Here is a 23,950-nt window from a genome sequence, read left to right as displayed (position 1 = left end):
TGAGAATAATTACTCTATAAACTGGGTAGACAGACCTACGTATATTTAAATTGCTGCTCTTTACTTGTCCAGTTTGAGCCTAAAAGGGTTTGACATATCTCAATGTCATTCAAAACATAATGGACGGCTTCTCAAACACATTTACCCTTTCTTGCAATCGTCCAAAAACATAATAAATCTAGAAATTAAAAGTTAGTGGTGCTTTAAAATCAACTTAAGGCTAAAAGCAAGGTGAATTTTGGATGGATTATAGAAGAATTGTTTAGCTACCGTATAACTCATTACTGGAATAGATGGATTAAGTATTGATACTGTTATCAAATGTTTGAAGGACCATGTACATGGGGGGAAAACTCACTGCCTCTTTGAGAACTGTCGAAAGTATTAAACCATATTACCACAAAACATAGAAGCAGAATTAGGCCATTTGGCCCATTAAGTCTTCTCTGCCATTAAATAATGGCTGATTTATTATCCCTCTCAACCCCTTTCTCCTGCCTTCTTCCCATAACTTTTGACACCCTTACTAATCAAGAACCTATCAACCTCTGCTTTAAATATACCCAATGACTTGGCCTTCACAACCATCTGTGGCAACAAATTTCACAGATTTACCACCCTCTGGTGGAAGAAATTACTCCTCATCTCTGTTCTAAAGGGACATTCTTGTATTCTGAGGTTGCGCCCTCTGGTCCTAAATTCTCACGCTATTGGAAACATCTTCTCCATATCGACAGGACCGAAAGAAGCTGCACAGGATTGTAAATTTAGTCGGCTCCATCTTGGGTACTAACCTACAAAGTACCCAGGACACCTTCAAGGAGCAGTGTCTCAGAAAAGCAGCTTCCATTATTAAAGACCTCCAGCACCCAGGGCATGCCCTTTAATCACTGTTACCATCAGGTATCATGTACAGAAGCCTGAAGACACACACTCAGCGATTCAGGAACAGCTTCTTCCCCTCTGCCATCCAATTCCTAAATTGACATTGATCACTTGAACACTACCTCACTTTTTTAATATATACTATTTCTGTTTTTGCACAACTTTTAATCTATTCAATATGCGTATACTGTAATTGATTTACTTATTTATTATTATTATTTTATTTAGTTTTTCCTTCTATATTATGTATTGCATCGAACTGCTGCAAAGTTAACAAATTTCACGACACATGCTGGTGATAATAAACCTGATTCTGATTCTAACCTTTCAATATTATAAAGGTTTCAATGAGGTACCACTCATTCTTCAAAGCATAAGTGAGTACAAGCTCTGAGCTATCAAACACACCACATATGTTAACATATGTTTGTGGGTGCAATTCAGAAACTGCAAGGGAAAAAAAAACATTATGGGAATCAAATGTAGGCCTCCAAATAGTAGCCAAGATGTGGGGTTGAGATTGCAAAGGGAGCTGGAAAAGGCATGTAATAAGGGTAACGTTACAATTGTGATGGAAGACTTCAATATGCAAAGGGATTGAGAAAATCAGGTTGATGTCAGATTGCAAGAGAGGGAAATTTTTGAATACCTACGAGATGGAAGTTTAAAGCAGCTTGTGCTTGAGCCTGCTTGGGGAAATGCCATCTTAGATTGGGTGTTGTGTAATAACCGAGATCTTATCAGGGAGCAAAACATAAAGTAACCCTTAGGAGTCAGTGATCATAATATGGTTGAATTCATACTGCAATTTGAGAGGGAGAAGCATAAGTCACATGTATCGCAATGGAATAAAGGAAATTCCAGAGGCAAGAGAGAGGGGCTTGCTCAGTTGGATTGGAGAGGGATACTGGTGGGAATGACGGCAGAGCACAGGTGGCTGAAGTTTCTGGGAATGGTTCACAAGGCGCAGGATAGAGGTGTCCCACAGAAGAAGTTGTTCTCAAATGGCAGGGGTAGGTAACGGTGGCTGACAAAGTTAAGGACTGCATAAAAGCCAAGGAAAGGGCATATAAGGTAGCAAAAGTGAGTGGGAAGTTGGATGATTGGGAAGCTTTTAAAATCTAACAAAAGGCAACCAAAAAAGCTAGAAGAAGAAAAAAGATGAAACATGAGGGCAGACTAGCCAATAATATAAAGCAGGATACTAGAAGTTTTTTCAGTTATATAAAGAGTAAAAGGGAGGAGAGAGTTGATATTGGACAAGTGGAAAATGATGCTGGTGAGGTAGTAATGGGAGACAAAGAAATGGCAGATGAACTTAATGCATACTCTGCATCAGTCTTCACTGTAAAAGACACTAGCAGTGCGCCAGAGGTCTGTGAATGTCAGGGAGCAGGAGTGAGTGCCATTGCTATCACAAAGGAAAAAGTGCCAGGCAAACTCAAAGGTCTTAAGGTGGATAAGTCACCTGGACCAGATGGACTACATCCCAGAGTCCTGAGGGAGATTACTAAATAGATAACAGAGGCCCTGGTCACGACCTTTCAAGAATCACTTCATTCTGGCATGGTCCCAGAGGACTGGAAGATTGCAAATGTCACTCCACTCTTTAAGAAGGGAGGATGGCAAAATAAAGGAAATTATAGGCCAGTTAGTCCAACCTCAGTGGTTGGGAAAGTGGAGTCTATTATTAAGGATGAAGTTTCGGGGTACAGAGACTAATGATAAAATAAGTCACAGTCAGCATGGTTCCTGTGAAGGGAAATTTTGCCTGATAAATCTGTTAAAGTTCTTTGAGGTAGTAACAAGCAGGGTGGACAAAGGAGAGGTAGTAATGTCATTTACTAGGATTTTTAGAAGGCCTTTGGCAAGATGCCACACATGAGGCTGCTTAACAAGATAAAATCCTATGGCATGGAGAGAGGAATGGATAACTGCCAGGAGGCAGCAGGTGGGAATAAAGAGGCCTTTTCTGGTTGGCTGCCAGTTACTAGTGGTGTTTCTTAGGGGTCAGTATTGGGATCGCTACTTTTCACAGTGTCAATGATTTGGACAATGGAATTGATGGCTTTGTGGCATCAGAAGTGCAGAGGGACTTAGGAGTCCTCGTGCAAGACTCCCAGAAGATTAATTTACAGTTGAGTCTGTGGTAAAGAAGACAAATGCAACATTTTCAGTATTTCAAGGGGAATTGAATATAAAAGCGAGGAGATAATGCTGAACCTTAATAAGACACTAGTCAGGCCACACTTGGAGTATTATCAACAGTTTTGGGCCCCATATCTCAGAAGGAATATATTGTCATTGGAGAGAGTCCAGAGGAAATGCACAAGGATGATTCTGGCAATGAAGGGGTTAATATTCAAGGAGTGTTTGGCTGCTTTGGACCTGTATACATTGGAATTTAGAAGAATGTGGGGTGCGGGAATCTCATTGAAACCTACCAAATGTTGAAAGGATTAGATAGAGTGGATGTGGAGAGGATGTTTCCTATGGTGGGGGTATCCAGAAGCAGAGGGCGCAGCCTCAAAATAGGGGGGCAACCCTTAGAAGAGAGGTAAGAAGGAATTGCTTTAGCCAGAGAGTAGTGAATCTGTGGAATGCTCTGCCACAGACTGCAGTGGAGGCCAAGTGCATGGATATATTTAAGGTGGAAGTTGATCTTTTCCTGATCAGTCAGGGCATCAAAGGAAATAGTGAGAAGGCAGATGTATGGGGTTGAGTAGGATCCTGGATCAGCCATTGATGGGCTGAATGGCCTATTTCTGCTCCTATGTCTTATGGTCTAACTCTTTCACTCCTGGGATCATTCTTGTGTACCTCTTCTGGATACTCTCCAATGCCAGCACATCCTTTCATGGATAAGGGGACAAAACTAATCACAACGCTCCAAGTGCAGTCTGACCAATGCCTTAGAAAGCCTCAGCATTAATTAGGGCTTTCACAAGGAAATTACAAACGTGCTCAGAAAAAAAAATTGATAAATCTCTGTGGAAAGAGGGCATGAGTTTGTTCCAGTGAGTGTAGCAAGTACTTGATTATCCCAATGGTTTCCTGTGAAGCGATAATTATATGATTCAGTTCAGAATGCATCTTGTACTGTATAAAATGGAAGACTCCACATGTGGTCTGGGTTAATTGATGCAAGTACAATCAATGGAAATTAAAGGCTGGTGAGTCTGACATCAGTTAGGGGAAGGTTATTGGAAGGTATTCTAAGGGACCAGAGATATAAAAATTTGGATAGACATGGACTGATTAAGGATAGTCAGTATGGCTTTATGCATGGTAGGTCGTGTCTAATCCATCCTATCGAGTTTTTTGAGGCAATTACCAGGAAAGGCGATGAAGGCAAGGCAGTGGATGTTTCCTACATTGACTTTCAATAAGGCATTTGACAAGGTCCCACGTGGGAGGCTAGCCAAGTCACTCACCATTCAGGATGAGGTAGTAAATTGGATTAGACATTGGCTTTGCAGAAGCCAGAGAGTGGTAGTAGAAGGTTGCCTGTTTGACTGGAGGACTGTGATTAGCGATGTGCTGCAGGGATTGGTCCTGGGTCCTTTGTTGTTTGTCATCTATATCAATAATCTGGATGATAATGTGTTTAAGTAGATCAGCAAATTTGCAGATGACACCAAGATTGAGGGTGCTGTGGAAAGTGATGAAGGCTATCATGGCTTGCAGAGGGATTTGCATCAGCTGAAAAAATGGCAGATGAAATCTAATGCAGACAAGAGCAAGGTTTGTACTTCAGTAAGACCAACCAGGTTAGGTCTTACATAGTGAACGATAGGGCACTGAGGAATGTGGTAGAACAACGGGATCTGGAAGTACAGGAAAGTGATGTCATAGGTAGATAGGGTCATAAAGAAAGATTTTGGCACACTGGCCTTCAAAATCAATGTATAGAGTACAGGAGATGGGATGATATGTTGAAGTTGTATAAAACATTGGTGAGACCTAATTTGAAGTATTGTGTGCAGTTTAGGTCACCTACCTACAGGAAAGATGTAAACAAGGTTGAAAGAGTACAGAGAAAATATACAAGGATGTTGCCAGGTCTGGAGGACCTGAGTATTAAGGAAAGATCGAACAGGTTAGGTCTGTATTCTTTAAAAAGCAGAAAAATGTGAGAGATTTGACAGAGGTATACAAAATTATGAGGAGTACAGATAGGTAAAATACAAGCAGGCTTTTTCTGCTGAAGTTGGTTGGGACTACAAACAGAGGTCAGGGGTTAAGGGTGAAAGATGAGAAGTTTAAGAAGCATGTAATGGGAAACTTCTTCACTCAGAGGGTCATGAGAGTGTGGAATGAGCTGTCAGCACAAATGGAGCATGCAAGCTCAATTTCAACATTTAAGCGAAGTTTGGATAGGTACATGGATAGTAGGGATGTGGAGGGGTATGGTCCCAGTGCAGGTTGATGAGAGTAGGCAGTTTAAATGGTTTTGGCATGGTCTTGATGGGCCAAAAGCCCTTTTTCTGTGTTGCAGTTCTCTATGACTCTATGAGTGTTGTGGGAGCTTATGAGCTACATTAATGAGAATGATAAAGAGCAGGAAAGAATTTCTTGCTTTTGAATCCATACTCTGAAAAGAAAATCATTCCAAGTGGAGAAATGTCCAATTACTGCTAACTGACCAGGTTCCCAAGGCAACCATCGAAAGTCTTCGTGTGGTTGGATTCTGAACCGTAAGCAATTCACCTCTAAAAGAACTCAAGGGGAAATGAAGGTGAATATTGTCTGATCATTTAAAAGCAATGCATTCCTTTCCTGCAAACATTGGTACATTGCTCCTTGAGGGAAGATTACTCAGCAAACTGCCACTTCATGATAAGATAATCCAAAAGCAGTACAAAGTACACGCAAAGTACAAAGTAAGTTTATTATCAAAGCATGTATATGGCATCATATTCTATCCTGAGACTTATACTCTTGCAGGTATTCACAGTAGATACAAAGAAAAACAATAGCAGCAACGAAAAACTACACAAAACTAATGTGCAAAAGAAGCAAACTGTGCAAATAGAAAAAAGAATAGTAATAAAAATAAAGATGAGTAAATAAGTAATAAATAATATAGAGAAGATGAGTTGCAGAGTCCTTGAAAGTGAGTCCGTAGATTGGTTTAAAAGGAAGAAGCAGGTTCAGGAGCAGTTGAAAAAAAATAGAGTGAAAGTTGGGTCAGACTATGTCACAAATGGATGATAGAAGAAGGTAGTGTCAGTGTTGGAACAGATACAAGATATGAAGCTTAACTCAGGGTCAAGTCCATTTTGGGAACAGATGTTCTTAAGTGATAGAGCCTAAACTTGAACTTTTGTCATGGCTTTAGATTCTGATGAACATTTTCGATTTAAATTTAAGAAACCCTAGAATTGAAAAAAAGAGTCCAAGTCCACATCAACCACGTATCTGATATACGACTGTAAGAGCATAAGATAGGAATAGAATTGGACCATTCGGCCCATTGAGTCTACTCTGCCATTCTAGCATGGCTTACATATTATCCCTCAAAACCCATTCTCTCTACTTTGCCCTGTAATCTTTGATGCCCTTAATAATTAAGAACCTATCAACTTCCACTTGAAATATATTGGGTGACTTGTCATCCACAGCTGTCTGTGGTAATGAATTCCATAGATTCACCACTATTTGGTAAAAGAAATTCCTCCTTATCTCTGTTTTGAAGGGATGTCTTTCCATTCTGAGGCAGTTTCTTCTGGTCCTGGACTCTCCCACTATAGGAAACATTCACTCCACGTCCACTCTATCTAGGTCCTTCAATATTTTTTAGGTTTCAATGAGATCCCCCCTCATTCTTCTAAACCAAAGTGAGTACAGGCCCAGAGCTATCACACACTCCTCATATGTTAACCCTTTAATTCCTGAGATCATTCTTGTGAACCTCTTCTGGATCCATAGATATTTATCAATTGCAAAGAACCATCAAGCATTCTCATACCTACTGGATGGCAGAATTGCTCCTATATCTTTTTTAAACTGAGAGAGAATAAAAACATCAGCTTACCTCGCCTGGACACAAATTCACAACATATGGTCTGGCTCTGCGAAATCTGGGAAAGTGCTCCAAATCAGGGTTGACCACATTCACACTGCTAAATACACTGGATTCTTCATAAGGAATTCTGGTGGGATAGAGGAAGCAAGTGTCCTCTGGAGGGAATAGATGCCACCTTTTCCTGAAAGCATATTTTTAAAAATTCTTTAGTTACTTTAAAAGATATAGATATAAAGAGATAAAAAAGTAAATTTTCTTAAACTTAATAAATGAATGTGCATATTCACAATCTGGAGACAAACTTCCTACAAAGACAGGGACAGGGGTGCTGAGAGAGACCGTGCACGACATGAGCCCCCAGGACAATTGACCTTTGAACCCTGTCAGAGTGACATTGGCACTACTCTTTGAGAGAAAATGGAATGACAACTTGGGAGAAGGGTAGGCGTTGGAAAGTACATTCAAAGGTGCAGCATTCAATCATTATCTTCAAACCCACCTATTTAATGTGACTTTTTTGCTACATTTCAGATACTAATATCTAAAAACTTTAGTGCTAACAACTGCCTTGCCAGTTCTGCACAGAGTGTGACATAATAGAGAGATACAGCACAGAAAAAGGCCCACAGACAGAATACTGGAGAAACTCAGCGGGCCTTTGATGTTTTGGTCCTGCTGAAGGGTCTCGGCCTGAAACAGTGACTGTACACGTTTCCATAGATGCTGCCTGGCTTGCTGAGTTCCTCCAGCATTTTGCGTGTGTTGCTTGTGAAACACTCTGGTTTCCTTGGCTGCATAAGTCTAGGGAAGACAATCTCCGGCCCGGCCAAACTTGTGAGGTTGAGGCGCGAGTCCACCCTGAAACCCCTTGTTTGTGCACATGCTGTGAAATTCGCTACCCTGTTACAAATTAGTGCCACATAATAACAGATAGTACACCACATACGATTAAAAGAGTTATCTTTATAATCCTTAATTTGACTAAAGGGTTAGTAATGAAAAGAACAAAAAAAGGGCCCAGTCTAATGTGCACAGGCTGGAGCTCAGTTTCCCCAAGTCACTGATCCTCAGTTGATCTCATCCCGGCTTTCGTTGAATCACGGTCCTGCTCTGAGTCGAATCCTACAACCTTTTCTCTCAACTCACATCAAAGTTGCTGGTGAACGCAGCAGGCCAGGCAGCATCTCTAGGAAGAGGTACAGTCGACTTTTCAGGCCGAGACCCTTCGTCAGGACTAACTGAAGAAAGAGCTAGTAAGAGATTTAAAAGTGGGAGGGGGAGGGGGAGATCCAAAATGATAGGAGAAGACAGGAGGGGGAGGGATGGAGCCAAGAGCTGGACAGGCGATTGGCAAAAGGGGTATGAGAGGATCTTGGGACAGGAGGCACAGGGAGAAGGAAAAGGGGGAGGGGGAGCCCAGAGGATGGGCAAGGGGTATAGTCAGAGGGACAGAGGGAGTAAAAAGAGAGTGAGAGAAAGAATGTGTGTATATAAATAATGGATGGGGTACGAGGGGGAACTGGGGCATTAGCGGAAGTTAGAGAAGTCAATGTTCATGCCATCAGGTTGGAGGCTACCCAGACGGAATGAAAGGTGTTGTTCCTCCAACCTGAGTGTGGCTTCATCTTTACAGTAGAGGAGGCCGTGGATAGACATGTCAGAATGGGAATGGGATGTGGAATTAAAATGTGTGGCCACTGGGAGATCCTGCTTTCTCTGGCGGACAGAGCGTAGTTGTTCAGCAAAACGATCTCCCAAAATGATTTCAGCAAAACATTTTGCTGAACACCTGTCCGCCAGAGAAAGCAGGATCTCCCAGTGGCCACACATTTTAATTCCACATCCCATTCCCATTCTGACATGTCTATCCCTGGCCTCCTCTACTGTAAAGATGAAGCCACACTCAGGTTGGAGGAACAACACCTTATATTCCGTCTGGGTAGCCTCCAATCTGATGGTATGAACATTGACTTCTCTAACTTCCGCTAATGCCCCACCTCCCCCTGGTACAACATCCGTTATTAAAATACACACATTCTTTCCCTCACCCTCCTTTTTTTCCCTCTGTCCCTCTGACTATACCCCTTGCCCATCCTCTGGGCTTCCCCCGCCCCCCTTTCCTTCTCCCTGGGCCTCCTGTCCCATGATCCTCTCATATTCCCTTTGCCAATCACCTGTCCAGCTCTTGGCTCCATCCCTCCCCCTCCTGTCTTCTCCTATCATTTTGGATCTCCCCCTCCCCCTCCCACTTTTAAATCTCTTACTAGCTCTTTCTTCAGTTAGTCCTGACGAAGGGTCTCAGCCTGAAACATCGACTGTACCTCTTCCTAGAGATGCTGCCTGGCCTGCTGCGTTCACCAGCAACTTTGATGTGTGTTGCTTGAATTTCCAGCATCTGCAGAATTCCTCGTGTTAACCTTTTCTCTCCTGTGTCTTCCCTCTTCCTCTCCCCTCGAACAAAAACCCCAAGCCCAACCTTAGTGTCCCTCACCAGAGAAACCTCCCCTTCAATTCCATTATCCTAATTGGATGACACACATTTCTCCTCATCTCTTATCTTCAACAATAACCTAAACATACGATGAAAACAGGCAGCTATCACAGAACAGCACAAAATGGAATACATACAGCATAACAGTAAAAATATGAACCAGGGCATTACACTTGGATTTCCAGCATCTGTAGATTTTTTCTTGTTTGTGACAGAAACAGGCCCTTTGGTTCATTCAAGAACCAACTTTATTCGCCATATACAGTACATTTACACCTATTAGGAACTTGCTGTGATGTGCTGGTGCAACATGAAACAAAACAACATTCAACAGTTATAAGAATACAGAAAAGGGATCTAGGTATAATAAAAAAATATATACTCAGTGGCCACTTTATTAGGTATACCTGTACACCTGCTTGTTAATGCAGCAACCAATCATGTGGCAGCAACTCATTGCATAAAAGCATGCAGACATGGTCAAAAGGTTCAGCTGTCGTTTAGACTAAACATCAGAATGAGGTAGAAATGTGATTTAGTTGACTTTGATTGTGGAATAATTGTTGGTGCCAGATGGGGTTTTTTGAGTATCTCAGAAACTGCTAATCTCCTGGGATTTTCAAGCACAACAGTCTCCACAGTTTATAGAGAATGTTGCAAAAAACAAAAGACATCCAGTGAGCGACAGTTCTGCGGGTGAAAATGCCCTGAGGGAGGTCAGAGAATGGCCAGACTGGTTCAAGCTGGCAGGAAGAGACAGAAACTCCAACCACCATCCATTACAACAGTAGTGTGCAGAGAGCATCTCTGAACGCACACCACAAGAAACCTTGAAGTGGATGGGCTACAGCAGCAGACCATGAACATATACTCAGTGTCCACTTTATTAAACATGAGATGGTTAATAAAGTGACTGCTGAGTGCATATAAACTTAGAGATTAAAGTATGGAATAAAATGTGCATACACACCAGGAAGTATTTACAATTTAAACAGCATTATAAAAATGGTTTAAAGTGGTTATAGTATAGTATCGCAAACACGAGGAAATCTGCAGATGGTGGAATTTCAAGCAACGCACATAAAAGTTGCTGGTGAATGCAGCAGGCCAGGCAGCGTCTCTAGGAAGAGGTACAGTCGACATTCTGGGCCGAGACCCTTCATCAGGACTAACTGAAAGAAGAGATAGTAAGAGATTTGAAAGTGGGAGGGGGAGGGGGAGATCCAAAATGATAGGAGAAGACAGGAGGGGGGGGGGTATGGAGCCAAGAGCTGGACAGGCGATTGGCAAAAGGGATATGAGAGGATCGTGGGACGGGATGCCCAGGGAGAAAGAAAGGGGGAAGGGGGAAGCCCAGAGGATGGGCAACGAGTACAGTGAGAGGGACAGAGGGAGAAAAAGAATACATATATATAATAATAAATAAATAACGGATGGGGTACGAGGGGGAGGTAGGGCATTAACGGAAGTTAGAGAAGTCAGTGCTCATGTCATCAGGTTGGAAGCTACTCAGACGGAATATAAGGTGATGTTCCTCCAACCTGAGTGTGGCGGCAACCTGACAGTAGTGGAGGCCGTGGATAGACATATCAGAATGGGAATGGGACGTGGAATTAAAATGTGTGGCCACTGGGAGATCCTGCTTTCTCTGGCGGACAGAGCGTAGGTGTTCAGCGAAACGGTCTCCCAGTCTGCGCCGGGTCTCGCCAATATATAGAAGGCCGCATCGGGAGCACCGGATATAGTATATCACTCCAGCCGACTCACAGGTGAAGTGTCGCCTCACCTGGAAGGACTGTCTGGGGCCCTGAATGGTAGTGAGGGAGAAAGTGTAAGGGCATGTGTAGCACTTGTTCCGCTTACAAGGATAAGTGCTGGGTGGGAGATCGGTGGGGAGAGATGGGGGGGACGAATGGACAAGGGAGTCGTGTAGGGAGCGATCCCTGCGGAAAGCAGAGGGGGAGGGAGGGAAAGATGTGCTTAGTTGTGGGATCCTGTTGGAGGTGGCGGAAGTTACGGAGAATTATATGTTGGACCCAGAGGCTGGTGGGGTGGTAGGTGAGGACCAGGGGAACCCTATTCCTAGTGGAGTGACGGGAGGATGGGGTGAGAGCAGATGTGTGTGAAATGGGAGAGGTGCGTTTGAGAGCAGGGTTGGTGGTGGAGGAAGGGAAGCACCTTTCTGTAAAAAAGGAGGACATCTCCTTTGTCCTGGAATGAAAAGCCTCATCCTGAGAACAGATGCGGTGGAGACGGAGTAATTGGGAGAAGGGGATGGCATTTTTGCAAGAGACAGGGTGAGAAGAGGAATAGCCCAGATAGCTGTGAGAGTCCGTAGGCTTATAGTAGACATCAGTAGATAAGCTGTCTCCAGAGATAGAGACAGAAAGATCTAGAAAGGGGAGGGAGGTGTCGGAAATGGACCAGGCAAACTTGAGGGCAGGGTGAAAGTTGGAGGCAAAGTTGATGAAGTCAACGAGCTCAGCATGTGTGCAGGAAGCAGCGCCAATGCAGTCTCGAGGTAGCGAAGGAAAAGTGGGGGACAGATACCTGTAGAGGCTTGGAACATGGATTGTTCCACAAAGCCAACAAAAAGGCAGGCATAGCTGGGACCCATACGGGTATCTATGGCTAGACCTTTAGTTTGGAGGAAGTGGGAGGAGCCAAAAGAGAAATTATTAAGAGTAAGGACTAATTCTGCTAGACAGAGCAGAGTGGTGGTAGAGGGGAACTGGTTAGGTCTAGAATCCAAAAAGAAGCGGAGAGCTTTGAGACCTTCCTGGTGGGGGATGGAAGTATATAGGGACTGGACATCCATGGTGAAAATAAAGCGGTGGGGGCCAGGGATCTTAAAATCATGGAAAAATTTCAAAGCGTGAGAAGTGTCACGAACATAGGTAGGAAGGGATTGAACAAGGGGGGATAAAACAGTGTCGAGGAATGCAGAAATGAGTTCGGTGGGGCAGCAGCAAGCTGAGACAATGGTCTACCTGGACAGGCAGGTTTGTGGATCTTGGGTAGGAGATAGAAACGGGAAGTGCGGGGTGTTAGAACAATAGAACATAGAATAGTACAGTACAGTACAGGCCCTTCGGCCCACAATGTTGTGCCGACCCTCAAACTCTGCCTCCCATATAAGCCCCCACCTTAGATTCCTCCATATACCTGTCTAGTAGTCTCTTAAACTTCACTAGTGTATCTGCCTCCACCACTGACTCAGGCAGTGCATTCCACGCACCAACCACTCTCTGAGTAAAAAACCTTCCTCTAATATCCCCCTTGAACTTCCCACCCCTTACTTTAAAGCCATGTCCTCTTGTATTGAGCAATGGTGCCCTGGGGAAGAGGCACTGGCTATCCACTCTATCTATTCCTCTTATTATCTTGTACACCTCTATCATGTCTCCTCTCATCTTCCTTCTCTCCAAAGAGTAAAGCCCTAGCTCCCTTAATCTCTGATCATAATGCATACTTTCTAAACCAGGCAGCATCCTGGTAAATCTCCTCTGTACCTTTTCCAATGCTTCCACATCCTTCCTATAGTGAGGTGACCAGAACTGGATACAGTATTCCAAGTGTGGCCTAACCAGAGTTTTATAGAGCTGCATCATTACATCGCGACTCTTAAACTCTATCCCTCGACTTATGAAAGCTAACACCCCATAAGCTTTCTTAACTACCCTATCCACCTGTGAGGCAACTTTCAGGGATCTGTGGACATGTACCCCGAGATCCCTCTGCTCCTCCACACTACCAAGTATCCTGCCATTTACTTTGTACTCTGCCTTGGAGTTTGTCCTTCCAAAGTGTACCACTTCTCCGGGTTGAATTCCATCTGCCACTTCTCAGCCCACTTCTGCATCCTATCAATTTCTCTCTGCAATCTTTGACAATCCTCTACACTATCTACAACACCACCAACCTTTGTGTCGTCTGCAAACTTGCCAACCCACCCTTCTACCCCCACATCCAGGTCGTTAATAAAAATCACGAAAAGTAGAGGTCCCAGAACAGATCCTTGTGGGACACCACTGGTCACAATCCTCCAATCGGAATGTACTCCCTCCACCACCACCCTCTGCCTGCTGCAGGCAAGCCAATTCTGAATCCACCTGGCCAAACTTCCCTGAATCCCATGCCTTCTAAATTTCTGAATAAGCCTACAGTGTGGAACCTTGTCAAATGCCTTACTAAAATCCATATAGATCACATCCACTGCACTACCCTCATCTATATGCCTGGTCACCTCCTCAAAGAACTCTATCAGGCTTGTTAGACACGATCTGCCCTTCACAAAGCCATGCTGACTGTCCCTGATCAGACCATGATTCTCTAAATGCCTATAGATCCTATCTCTAAGAATCTTTTCCAACAGTTTTCCCACCACAGACGTAAGGCTCACTGGTCTATAATTACCCAGACTATCCCTACTACCTTTTTTGAACAAGGGAACAACATTCGCCTCCCTCCAATCCTCCGGTACCATTCCCGTGGACAACGAGGACATAAAGATCCTAGCCAGAGGCTCAGCAATCTCTTCTCTCGCCTGGTGGAGCAGCCTGGGGAATATTCCGTCAGGCCCCGGGGACTTACCTGTCCTAATGTATTTTAATTTGTATGTTGGAACTGTAAGGTTGGTAGCAGAGGATGGGAGATCCCCTGAGCGGATAAAGTTGGTGAAGGTGTGGGAGACAATGGCCTGGTGCTGCTTAGTGGGGTCATGATCGAGGGGTAAATAAGAGGAGGTATCCGCGAGTTGTCGCTGTGCCTCGGCAAGGTGGAGGTCAGTACGCCAGACTACAACAGCACCACCCTTATCGGCGGGTTTTGTAGTAAGGTTAGGATTGGTGCGGAGGGAGTGGAGAGCAGAGCGTTCGGAAGGAGTGAGGTTGGAATGGGATCAAGGTGTGGTGAAGTCGAGACGGTTGATGTCCCGTCGGCAGTTAGCAATAAAGAGATGCAGAGCAGGCAGAAGACCAGAGCGGGGTGTCCATGAAGAGGAGGAGGGTTGAAGACGGGAGAAGGGGTCATTGGTGGGGGTGGGAGAGTCCTTGCCGAAGAAGTAGGCTCGAAGACGGAGCCGGTGGAAGAAGAGTTCAACATCATGGCAAATGTGGAACTCGCTGAGGTGTGGGCGAAGGGGGACAAAGGTGAGGGCCTTACTGAGGACAGAGCGCTCTGCCTCAGAGAGTTGAAGGTCGGAGGGGATAGTAAAGACCTGGAACGGACGAGAGCTGGGATCGGGGGGGAGGGGGAGGGAGGCTGGTGGTGTCAGTGGAGAGGGGAGGGTTGGGGTGAGAGGAAGAAGGAGCCTCTGAGGGCCCAGAAGCTGACAGTGGGATCTGAGGGAGATGGGGTTGCGGAGTGGTGGTGGGGGAAGGGGAGATGGGAGTCACAATAGCAGCACGTAAAGACCCGGCCTGGAGTTCAAGGCTGGAGTCGCAGTTGGTGGTTGCGCAATCGCTTTGAAGGTGTCATAGTATAGTATAGTGAGGTAATAGATAAAGAGGGGGGTGGATGGTTAACTAGAATGGTTGATCGTATTAACTGCCTGGGTTTTGTTTAATAGCCTGAGAGTACTTTCCAGAAGGAAGCTTTTGGAAATGTCAATTTGCTGGGTGGGTAATGTCAATAATTAGTTTTTCCTGCCTGTTTGGTGAATCTTTACTGTACTCCCTCTATATGATGTATCTTGATCCACAGTGCCACAGAGGACAAACAGCAGCTATGAAAGACCATAGACCATAAGATATAGGAGAAATATTAGGCCATTTGGACTATCGAGTCTGCTCCGCCATTTTATCATCGCTGATTCTTTTTTACTCTCAGCCCCAATCTTCTGCCTTCCCCCGTATCCCTTCATGCGCTGACCAACATGAATCTATCAACCTTTGCCTTAAATATACATAGAAAGGAGAGAATGAACAACCAAAAGACCCAGCCATTAACCATAGCTGCTTCTTACTGTTGCCCACACTGCACCAGTATATGTGGATCCTGGATCAGCCTCTGCAGCCACCAAAAGAGAGCGCTCCTCCAGGGAGCGCGAAGCGCAGAATCAAATATCGCTGTGATGATTGTACGCTCCAGTATCAATTGTTTGCTGACAATAAAGTAAAGACAACACATAGGAGAATCTAGTACTCAACTCTGTGATTGCACTAGTTATGGCAAGGAGATTAAACCTGTGCACAGTACTCCAGGTGTAGTTTAACCTATTTAATTGTCAGAATAGATTCTCACTTTTGTACCCAAATCCTCCAGCACTAGAGGCAATATTATGACCTGCTTTACCAACCATCTGCTATACCTGCAAGTTAGCTTTCAATAATATCATACCCTCAGTCTTTTGAAAGAAGTCAACTTTTCTTTTTTTCTCCCACAGTGAATAGCCTCACAAGTTTTCACATTTTCTGTGATGCTGTTCTCCACTGACTTGGCCTATCTCATTACTACTTATATTATGTTAATTTTATGTCATCAGCAAACCTTGAAACAATACTAATAGTCGCCTTGGCCAAATCATCAATGTAATCTTTGAACAACTGAGCTCCAAGTGGGAGATCTGAAAATGATCCATATATTCTTTCTCGCAAACAACAGGAATTCTGCAGATGCTGGAAATTCAAGCAACATACATCAAAGTTGCTGGTGAACGCAGCAGGCCAAGCAGCATCTATAGGAAGAGGCGCAGTCGACGTTTCAGTCCTGACGAAGGGTCTCGGCCTGAAACGTCGACTGCGCCTCTTCCTATAGATGCTGCTTGGCCTGCTGCGTTCACCAGCAACTTTGATGTATGTTGCATATATTCTTTCTGTTCTTTTCTGCTTACTGTCAATTCATAGGACTATATTGCCCCCATGTGCTCTAACCTGTTCACCAACTTGCTGCGTGAGATCTTTCTGAAAGCTTTTTGATAATCCAAATGCAGATTTATAGGTTTTCCATTATCTGTTCAGCTAAGTACACCCTCAGAGAATACCACTAGATTAGTCAGTATGATCATTTATTTGTGAGCAGCTACTGTCTCCACAGATGGCTCTTGCAAAACCCTGGGATTGTCAGGCTGTGAGATTTATCAGGTTTCAAGGTCCAGTTGCTCTGGTGATACTTCTTTACTCATACTAAATGAATTTTATTTTCTCCTTTGCATTGGATTCCTGATTTTGCAGTATTTCTGGCAGATGAAGACAGGCACAACATACTTGCACCATTTCCTTATTCCTTGTTATAAACTCCATCTCAATCTGTGAGATTGCACTCTCATCTTTTCCTTTATACATAGTTATAGAGATTTTTAGATGATCTCTTTCTGTTCTTGTTAGTTTACTCTATATTCTATTTTCCCTTTATCAATTCTGAGATAAACACAAGGGATTCTACAGATACTGGAAATCCAGAGTAGCACACACACAATGCTAAAGGAACTCAGTAGGCCAGGCAGCATCTATAGAAAAGAGTAAACCGCCGATGTTTTGTGCTTCATTAGGACTGAGAACGAAAGGGGATGATGCCAGAATAGAAAGGTGGTGGGGGATGCGACAGAGGCTAGATAGAAGGTAACATACATCAAAGTTGCTGGTGAACGCAGCAGGCCAAGCAGCATCTATAGGAAGAGGTGCAGTCGACGTTTCAGGCCGCGACCCTTCGTCAGGACTAACTGAAGGAACAGTGAGTAAGGGATTTGAAAGTTGCTCCCCCTCCAACTTTCAAATCCCTTACTCACTCTTCCTTCAGTTAGTCCTGACGAAGGGTCGCGGCCTGAAACGTCGACTGCACCTCTTCCTATAGATGCTGCTTGGCCTGCTGCGTTCACCAGCAACTTTGATGTATGTTGCTTGAATTTCCAGCATCTGCAGAATTCCTGTTGTTTGCGCTAGATAGAAGGTGATAGGTGAAGCCAGGTGGGTGGGAGAGGTCAAGGGCTGAAGAAGAAAGAATCTGTTAGGAGAAGAGAGTGGACAATAGGAGAAAATGAAGTATGAGGGGACCCAGGGAAAGTTATAGGCAGCTGGAATTTAGTTCACCGGAAGGTAAAACTGATATTCATGCCATCAGGATGGAGGGTATCTAGATGGAATATAGGGTGTTCCTCCACCCTGAGGGGGGCCTCATCTTGGAATGTGAATGGGAGTCAGAACTAAAATGTTTGGCCACTGGGAAGTCCCACATGCGGCAGATGGTGTGGAGGTGCTTGACGAAGTGGTGCCCCAATTTATGATGGGTCTCACCAATGTAGAGGAGGCCGCATCGGGAGCACCGGATACAGTAAACAGCCCCAGGAGATTCACAGGTGAAGTGTTGCCTCACCTGAAAGGCCTGTTTGGGTCCCTGAAAGGCTGAATGGAAGTGAGGGGGGAGGTATATGCGCAGGGGTACCACTTAGGCGGTCTGCAGGGACAAGTGCCTGTTGGTAGCTTAGTGGGGAAGGATGAAAGAAGGGAATAGCAGAAGGAATGATCCCTGTGGAAAGCGGGGTGCGAGGGGAAGTAAAGATATGCTTAGTGGTGGAATCCCTTCAGAGATAGCGGAAATTGCAGAGGACAATGTGATAAGTATGGAGGATGACAAGGTACCTAAGAAAGGCAGGAAGATGGGGTGAGTGCAGATGCATGGGAAATGGAGAAAATGCGGGTGGGGACAGCATCAATAGTAGATGGAGGGAAATCCTGTTCTTTAAAGGAGGAGGATATCTCTGATGTCCTGGAAATGAAAGCCACGTCCTGGGAAGAGTTGCGGCGGAGGCGAAGAAACTGAGAAAAGACAATAGCAGGAGATACGGTGGGAAGAGGTATAGTTGAGATAATGTTGGGAATCAGTAGGTTTATAAAAGATGTCGGTTAACAGTCTCCAGAGTGGTTGAGAAAGGGGAGGGGGATGTACTTGGTCGATCTCTGACACCTCCCTCCTCTTTCTCAATCTCCCTGTCTCCATCTCTGGAGACAAACTGTCAGCTGACAACCTAACTTTGTCCATGGTTGGCCACTTTCCCTGTTGTGACTTTGTGCATTAATGAAATGTACTTGCAACAAACCATGCATTATTTCTTTAATTGCCATTGCTTGGCTTTTAAATCTATCTCAGATAATTTGCCCTTCATACTTCTGCAATTTCCTTTGTTTAATCAGAAATTCCTGGCTTTAGATTGAACTACAACACTTTTAGACTTAACTTAAACATTTTTCATATTATAGTCATTTTTTCTTGGGGCTCCTTCAAGACTAATTAGCCCTTTGTTGCTGCACAGTACTAAGTTAAAAAAGCCTATTTCTTAATTCACCATACTAATATGAAAATCTTGTATAGATTAACCTGTACGTCTTTAGAATGTGAGAAGAAACCAGAGCACACAGAAGAATCCCACATAGCAATGGAGAGAACACACAAACGCCTTACAGACAGCAGTGGGAAATAAACCCGTGTTGCTGGTGCTGAAAAATGAGACGTTAACCGCTACCGCGCCACTACTCTTCCCTCTGGTGCCCTTCATCCTTCCCTTTCTTCATGGTCCACTGTCCTCGCCTATCACATCTTTCTGATCAGATTTCTTTCTGTTGGATTACCTCTTTCACCCATCACCTGCCATTTTCTTACTTCACGCCCTCCTCACCTGGTTTCACCTACCAGCTTGTACACTTCCACCTCCTCCTAACTTCTTATTCAGGCATTTTCCCCCTTCCTTTACAGTCCTGAAGAAAGGTCTTGGCCCAAAATGCAGACTGTTTATTCATTTCCATAGACGCTGCCTGATCTGCTGAATTCCTCCAGCATTTTGTGTGTGTTGCTTTGGATTTCCAGCATCTGCAGACTTTCTTGTGCTTACATAAGCCTTGTAGACTTAACACCACTAATTCAACCCCACCCAAAACTAGGCAAAACTGGCCCAACCACTGGAATAGAAATATCTGTCCTCAGTAACCAGAGAATCTCTTCCTAATATATCTATTTTCTTCAAGGATTAACACAGTAATTGTAATCAATAATATTAATGGATTGTACTTTCTTGAATACATAAAGATTAATGGGTGGCCTAATTAAGCTGTTCTACTGCAGATGGAGTAAATCCATCTCCTGAGATGGTAGATTTCAGAAAAAGGAAGCATAACGTGAAATTAGAGCAATTGATCAGGAGTGATTTCAAGAGGTATTTCTTCAGCTAAAGCACAGTGGAAATCCAGAACATTCACTTCAACAATCAGCCAAGCCTGAAGATGACAAGGAAGTTTTATAGTTCAAAATTTAGACTTGTGTGGAACTAGCACCGAAAGATTTGGAACCAAGATGAGTGAAGAAAATTATGATGAATAACGTAACTACATTGTGCATAATATAACCACTGCCATTGCAAGGTACAAAGACGGTGTGGTAGTGCAGCAGTTAGCACATCACTTTACAGCGCTAGTGATCAATTCCTGCTGCTGTCTGTAAGACATTTATGCATCCTCCCCATCACCACAGGGGTTTCCACCAGCCGTTCAAGCTTCTGCCTACATCCGAAAGACATATGGGTTAGAGTAAGTTGTGGGGATGCTATGTTGGCACCAGAGCGTGGTTACCCAGCAAATCCTCGCTGATTTTACTTGATGCAAATAGCATACTTCACTGTATGTTTCTGTGACTGTTAGAGACATGGGTTATGACCAAAGAAAAAATGGCTGGAATCACTTAGCGCTTTAGGTGTTTATTAAGTATGTCAAAATCAAACTTACAAAAATTAGTGAAAATAGTGAAAAGAAAAATGCCAATACTTACGTAAGTAAATTTACGATAAAGTTATAGAATTAGAAATTGCTTCACACAATTCTTAAAAACATGATCAATGCGTGCTTGCAGTTCAAGATGGCACTCCTGAAGCTGTGTAACAGCTTACTGATAAATCATAAGGCAAGAGATTTGACTAAAAACATTAGTTATAATATCTTTCATGAAGCAAACTGCAGTGAGCTATCGCTGCAGACAGTGAGGAGGCTGGTTCGGGGAATGAGCCATGCTGAGGCATTCCGAGGCACATGTTCGAGCCGGGGAAGCAGACGGAGTTCGTATCACTCAAACACGAGGAATTCTGCAGATGGTGGAAATTCAAGCAACACACATCAAAGTTGCTGGTGAACGCAGCAGGCCAGGCAGCATCTCTAGGAAGAGGAACAGTCGACGTTTCGGGCCGAGACCCTTCATCAGGACTAACTGAAGGAAGAGCTAGTAAGGGATTTGAAAGTGGGAGGGGGAGGGGGAGATCCAAAATGATAGGAGAAGACAGGAGGGGGAGGGATGGAGCCAAGAGCTGGACAGGTGATTGGTAAAAGGGATATGAGAGGATCATGGGACAGGAGGCCCAGGGAGAAGGAAAAGGGGGAGGGGGGAAAAACCCAGAGGATGGGCAAGGGGTATAGTCAGAGGAACAGAGGGAGAAAAAGGAGAGAGAAAGAATGTGTGTATATAAATAAATAACAGATGGGGTACGAGGGGGAGGTGGGGCATTAGCGGAAGGTAGAAAAGTCAACGTTCATGCCATCGGGTTGGAGGCTACCCAGACGGAATATAAGGTATTGTTCCTCTAACCTGAGTGTGGCTTCATCTTTACAGTAGAGGAGGCCGTGGATAGACATATCAGAATGGGAATGGGATGCGGAATTAAAATGTGTGGCCACTGGGAGATCCTGCTTTCTCTGGTGGACAGAGCGTAGGTGTTCAGCAAAACGATCTCCCAGTCTGCATCGGATCTCACCAATATATAGAAGGCCAAATCGGGAGCACCGGATGCAGTATATCACCCCAGCTGACTCACAGGTGAAGTGTCGCCTCACCTGGAAGGACTGTCTGGGGCCCTGAATGGTGGTAAGGGAGGAAGTGTAAGGGCATGTGTAGCACTTGTTCCGCTTACAAGGATAAGTGCCAGGAGGGAGATCAGTGGGGATAGATGGGAGGGGGGGGGAACGAATGGACAAGGGAGTCGCATAGGGAGCGATCCCTGCGGTAAGCAGAGAGGGGGGGAGGAAAAGATGTGCTTAGTGGTGGGATCCCGTTGGAGGTGGCAGAAGTTACAGAGAATAATATGTTGAACCTGGAGGCTGGTGGGGTGGTAGGTGAGGACCAGGAGAACCCTATTCCTAGTGGGGCGGCGGGAGGATGGAGTGAGAGCAGATGTGCGTGATATGGGGGAGATGCGTTTGAGAGCAGAGCTGATGGTGGAGGAAGGGAAGCACCTTTCTTTAAAAAAGGAAGACATCTCCCTCGTCCTGGAATGAAAAGCCTCATCCTGAGAGCAGATGCGGTGGAGACGGAGGAATTGCGAGAAGGGGATGGCATTTTTGCAAGAGACAAGGTGAGAAGAGGAATAGTCCAGATAGTTGTGAGAGTCAGTAGGCTTATAGTAGACATCAGTAGATAAGCTGTCTCCAGAGATAGAGACAGAAAGATCTAGAAAGGGGAGGGAGGTGTTGGAAATGGATCAGGTAAACTTGAGGGCAGGGTGAAAGTTGGAGGCAAAGTTAATTGAATCAACGAGCTCAGCAAGTGTGCAGGAAGCAGTGCCAATGCAGTCGTTGATGTAGCGAAGGAAAAGTGGGGGACAGATACCAGAATAGGTTTGGAACATAGATTGTTCCACAAAGCCAACAAAAAGGCAGGCATAGCTAGGACCCATCCGGGTGCCCATAGCTATACCTTTAGTTTGGAGGAAGTGGGAGGAGCCAAAGGAGAAATTATTAAGAGTGAGGACTAATTCCACTGGATGGAGCAGAGTGATGGTAGAGGGGAACCGATTAGGTCTGGAATCCAAAAAGAAGCGGAGAGCTTTGAGAGCTTCCTGATGGGGGATGGAAGTATATAGGGACTGGACATCCATGGTGAAAATAAAGCGGTGGACGCCAGGGAACTTAAAATCATCGAAAAGTTTAAGAGCGTGAGAAGTGTCAGGAACATAGGTAGGAAGAGATTGAACAAGGGGGATAAAACCGTGTAGAGGTATGCAGAAACGAGTTCAGTGGGGCAGGAGGAAGCTGAGACCACAAGTCTGCCAGGACAGGCAGGTTTGTGGATCTTGGGTAGGAGGTAGAAACGGGAAGAGCGAGATGTGGGAACTATAAGGTTGGTAGCAGTGGATGGGAGATCCCCTGAGCGGATAAAGTCGGTGATGGTGTGGGAGACAATGGCCTGGTGCTCCTTAGTGGGGTCACGATCGAGGGGTAAATAAGAAGAAGTATCCGCGAGTTGTCGCTGTGCCTCGTCAAGGTAGAGTTCGTATCACTGCCGGGAGATGGAGTAAGCAATTTGGAGAGGAGTCGATGCAGAAGAGTTTCCATACCCATCCTCCTAACCGGGGTGCGAGGTTGGATCGCCCCAAGTGCTGAGCCAATTTGGTGAGATCGAGAACGGAAGGGTGGCCCAGGCGTATCAGGGTGCTTGGATCCGGGTCTTGGAACTTGGCACTACTCAGGGCTTGGATAATTTAAATGCCAATACAGATAGACTGGAAGCCCGAGTGTCGGGTACAGAGGCAAGAGTCAGGCTGATTTCGCTCACTCTTACTCTCTTGCGAATGTTCATTCCCTTCTCTGAGATTCCAAGGCTGTGAACTGATCTGGCTGCTCTGCGTTTCTGCCCTGCTGGCGTGAAAACTGCAAACCGAGGTTTGACTTGGGCCTACTCCAGCTGCTCTGGGGCTGAGTCTTGTTCAGGATGCTGTTGGTTTGCTTCTATTGCTAGCAGAATGTGAGTGTTTTTTCTCTCTCTCTTTCTCTTTCTCTGCACAGTGGTTTTTCGTCTTTTTAAGAAATTGGGCTATGTGAGCTTCTTGCTTTGTGGCTGCCTATAAGCAGGCAAATTTCAAGATGTATAATTTATACATTCTTTGATAATAAATGTGATTTGAATCAGAAATATCTGTTTCGCCTGAATTATGGCAATATTGCATTCATTTCTGGGGTCTTGGCACCTGTCAGGCAATTCAATTCCTGATTTTTTGTGGAACCTATGTTTGCGCCAGTGCCATTAATCCATAGCAAAGTTCAAAGATGATGTCAACAGCCTTGCCACCAGTGAGATTTTCAACCAATTGGAACAGGCCATTCAGCCCACCATGCCTGCATCAACTATAATAACAATCTAAACTAATTCCATCTACCTATATCCCTGTTTACATGCCTGTCTAAATGCCTCTTAACCAGTGCTATCATATCTGCTTTTATCACTTACCCTGGCAACTCATTCCAGGCACCTCACACATTTCCTTTAAACTTTGCCGTCTCACCTTCAATCTATGTCCTCCAGTATTTGATATTTCCATCCTATGCTCTGTTATCAAGTCAGCCTTCAGTAAAAAAACAATTGTAGTTTATCTAATTCTCCTTGAATCTTAAAGTCTCAATCCAGGAAGCACGCTAGTGAACCTCTTCTGCATTGTTACGTACCCTGTAACTGGGTGGCCAAACCAGCAGAAATGGACCACTCAGTTGGAGTCTGGATTACTGGAACTAAGAAAGTTTTATTAAAGAAATAAGCAACACAGTACTCTAATAGTAAGGATATAAATGCAACAGGTTAGCACT

General features: G+C 44.5%; 1 protein-coding gene across 5 annotated transcripts in view; it reads right to left on the bottom strand.

Annotated features, from left to right (window-relative positions):
- hspbap1 (hspb associated protein 1) overlaps positions 1–23,950 on the bottom strand; it is a 314,662-nt gene that overhangs the window by 86,436 nt on the left and 204,276 nt on the right. For all 5 annotated transcript variants that reach the window (XM_063051316.1, XM_063051317.1, XM_063051319.1 and 2 more), the window contains one exon: positions 6,923–7,094. In XM_063051316.1, the coding sequence (XP_062907386.1) occupies positions 6,923–7,094 (172 nt within the window). The remainder of the gene's footprint in view (positions 1–6,922; positions 7,095–23,950) is intronic.

This window comes from Mobula hypostoma, chromosome 6 (genome assembly GCF_963921235.1).
Source record: "Mobula hypostoma chromosome 6, sMobHyp1.1, whole genome shotgun sequence".
NCBI lineage: Eukaryota > Metazoa > Chordata > Chondrichthyes > Myliobatiformes > Myliobatidae > Mobula > Mobula hypostoma.
The sequence above is the reverse complement of the archived record's forward strand: the minus strand, read 5'-3'. Positions and strand labels throughout refer to the sequence as shown.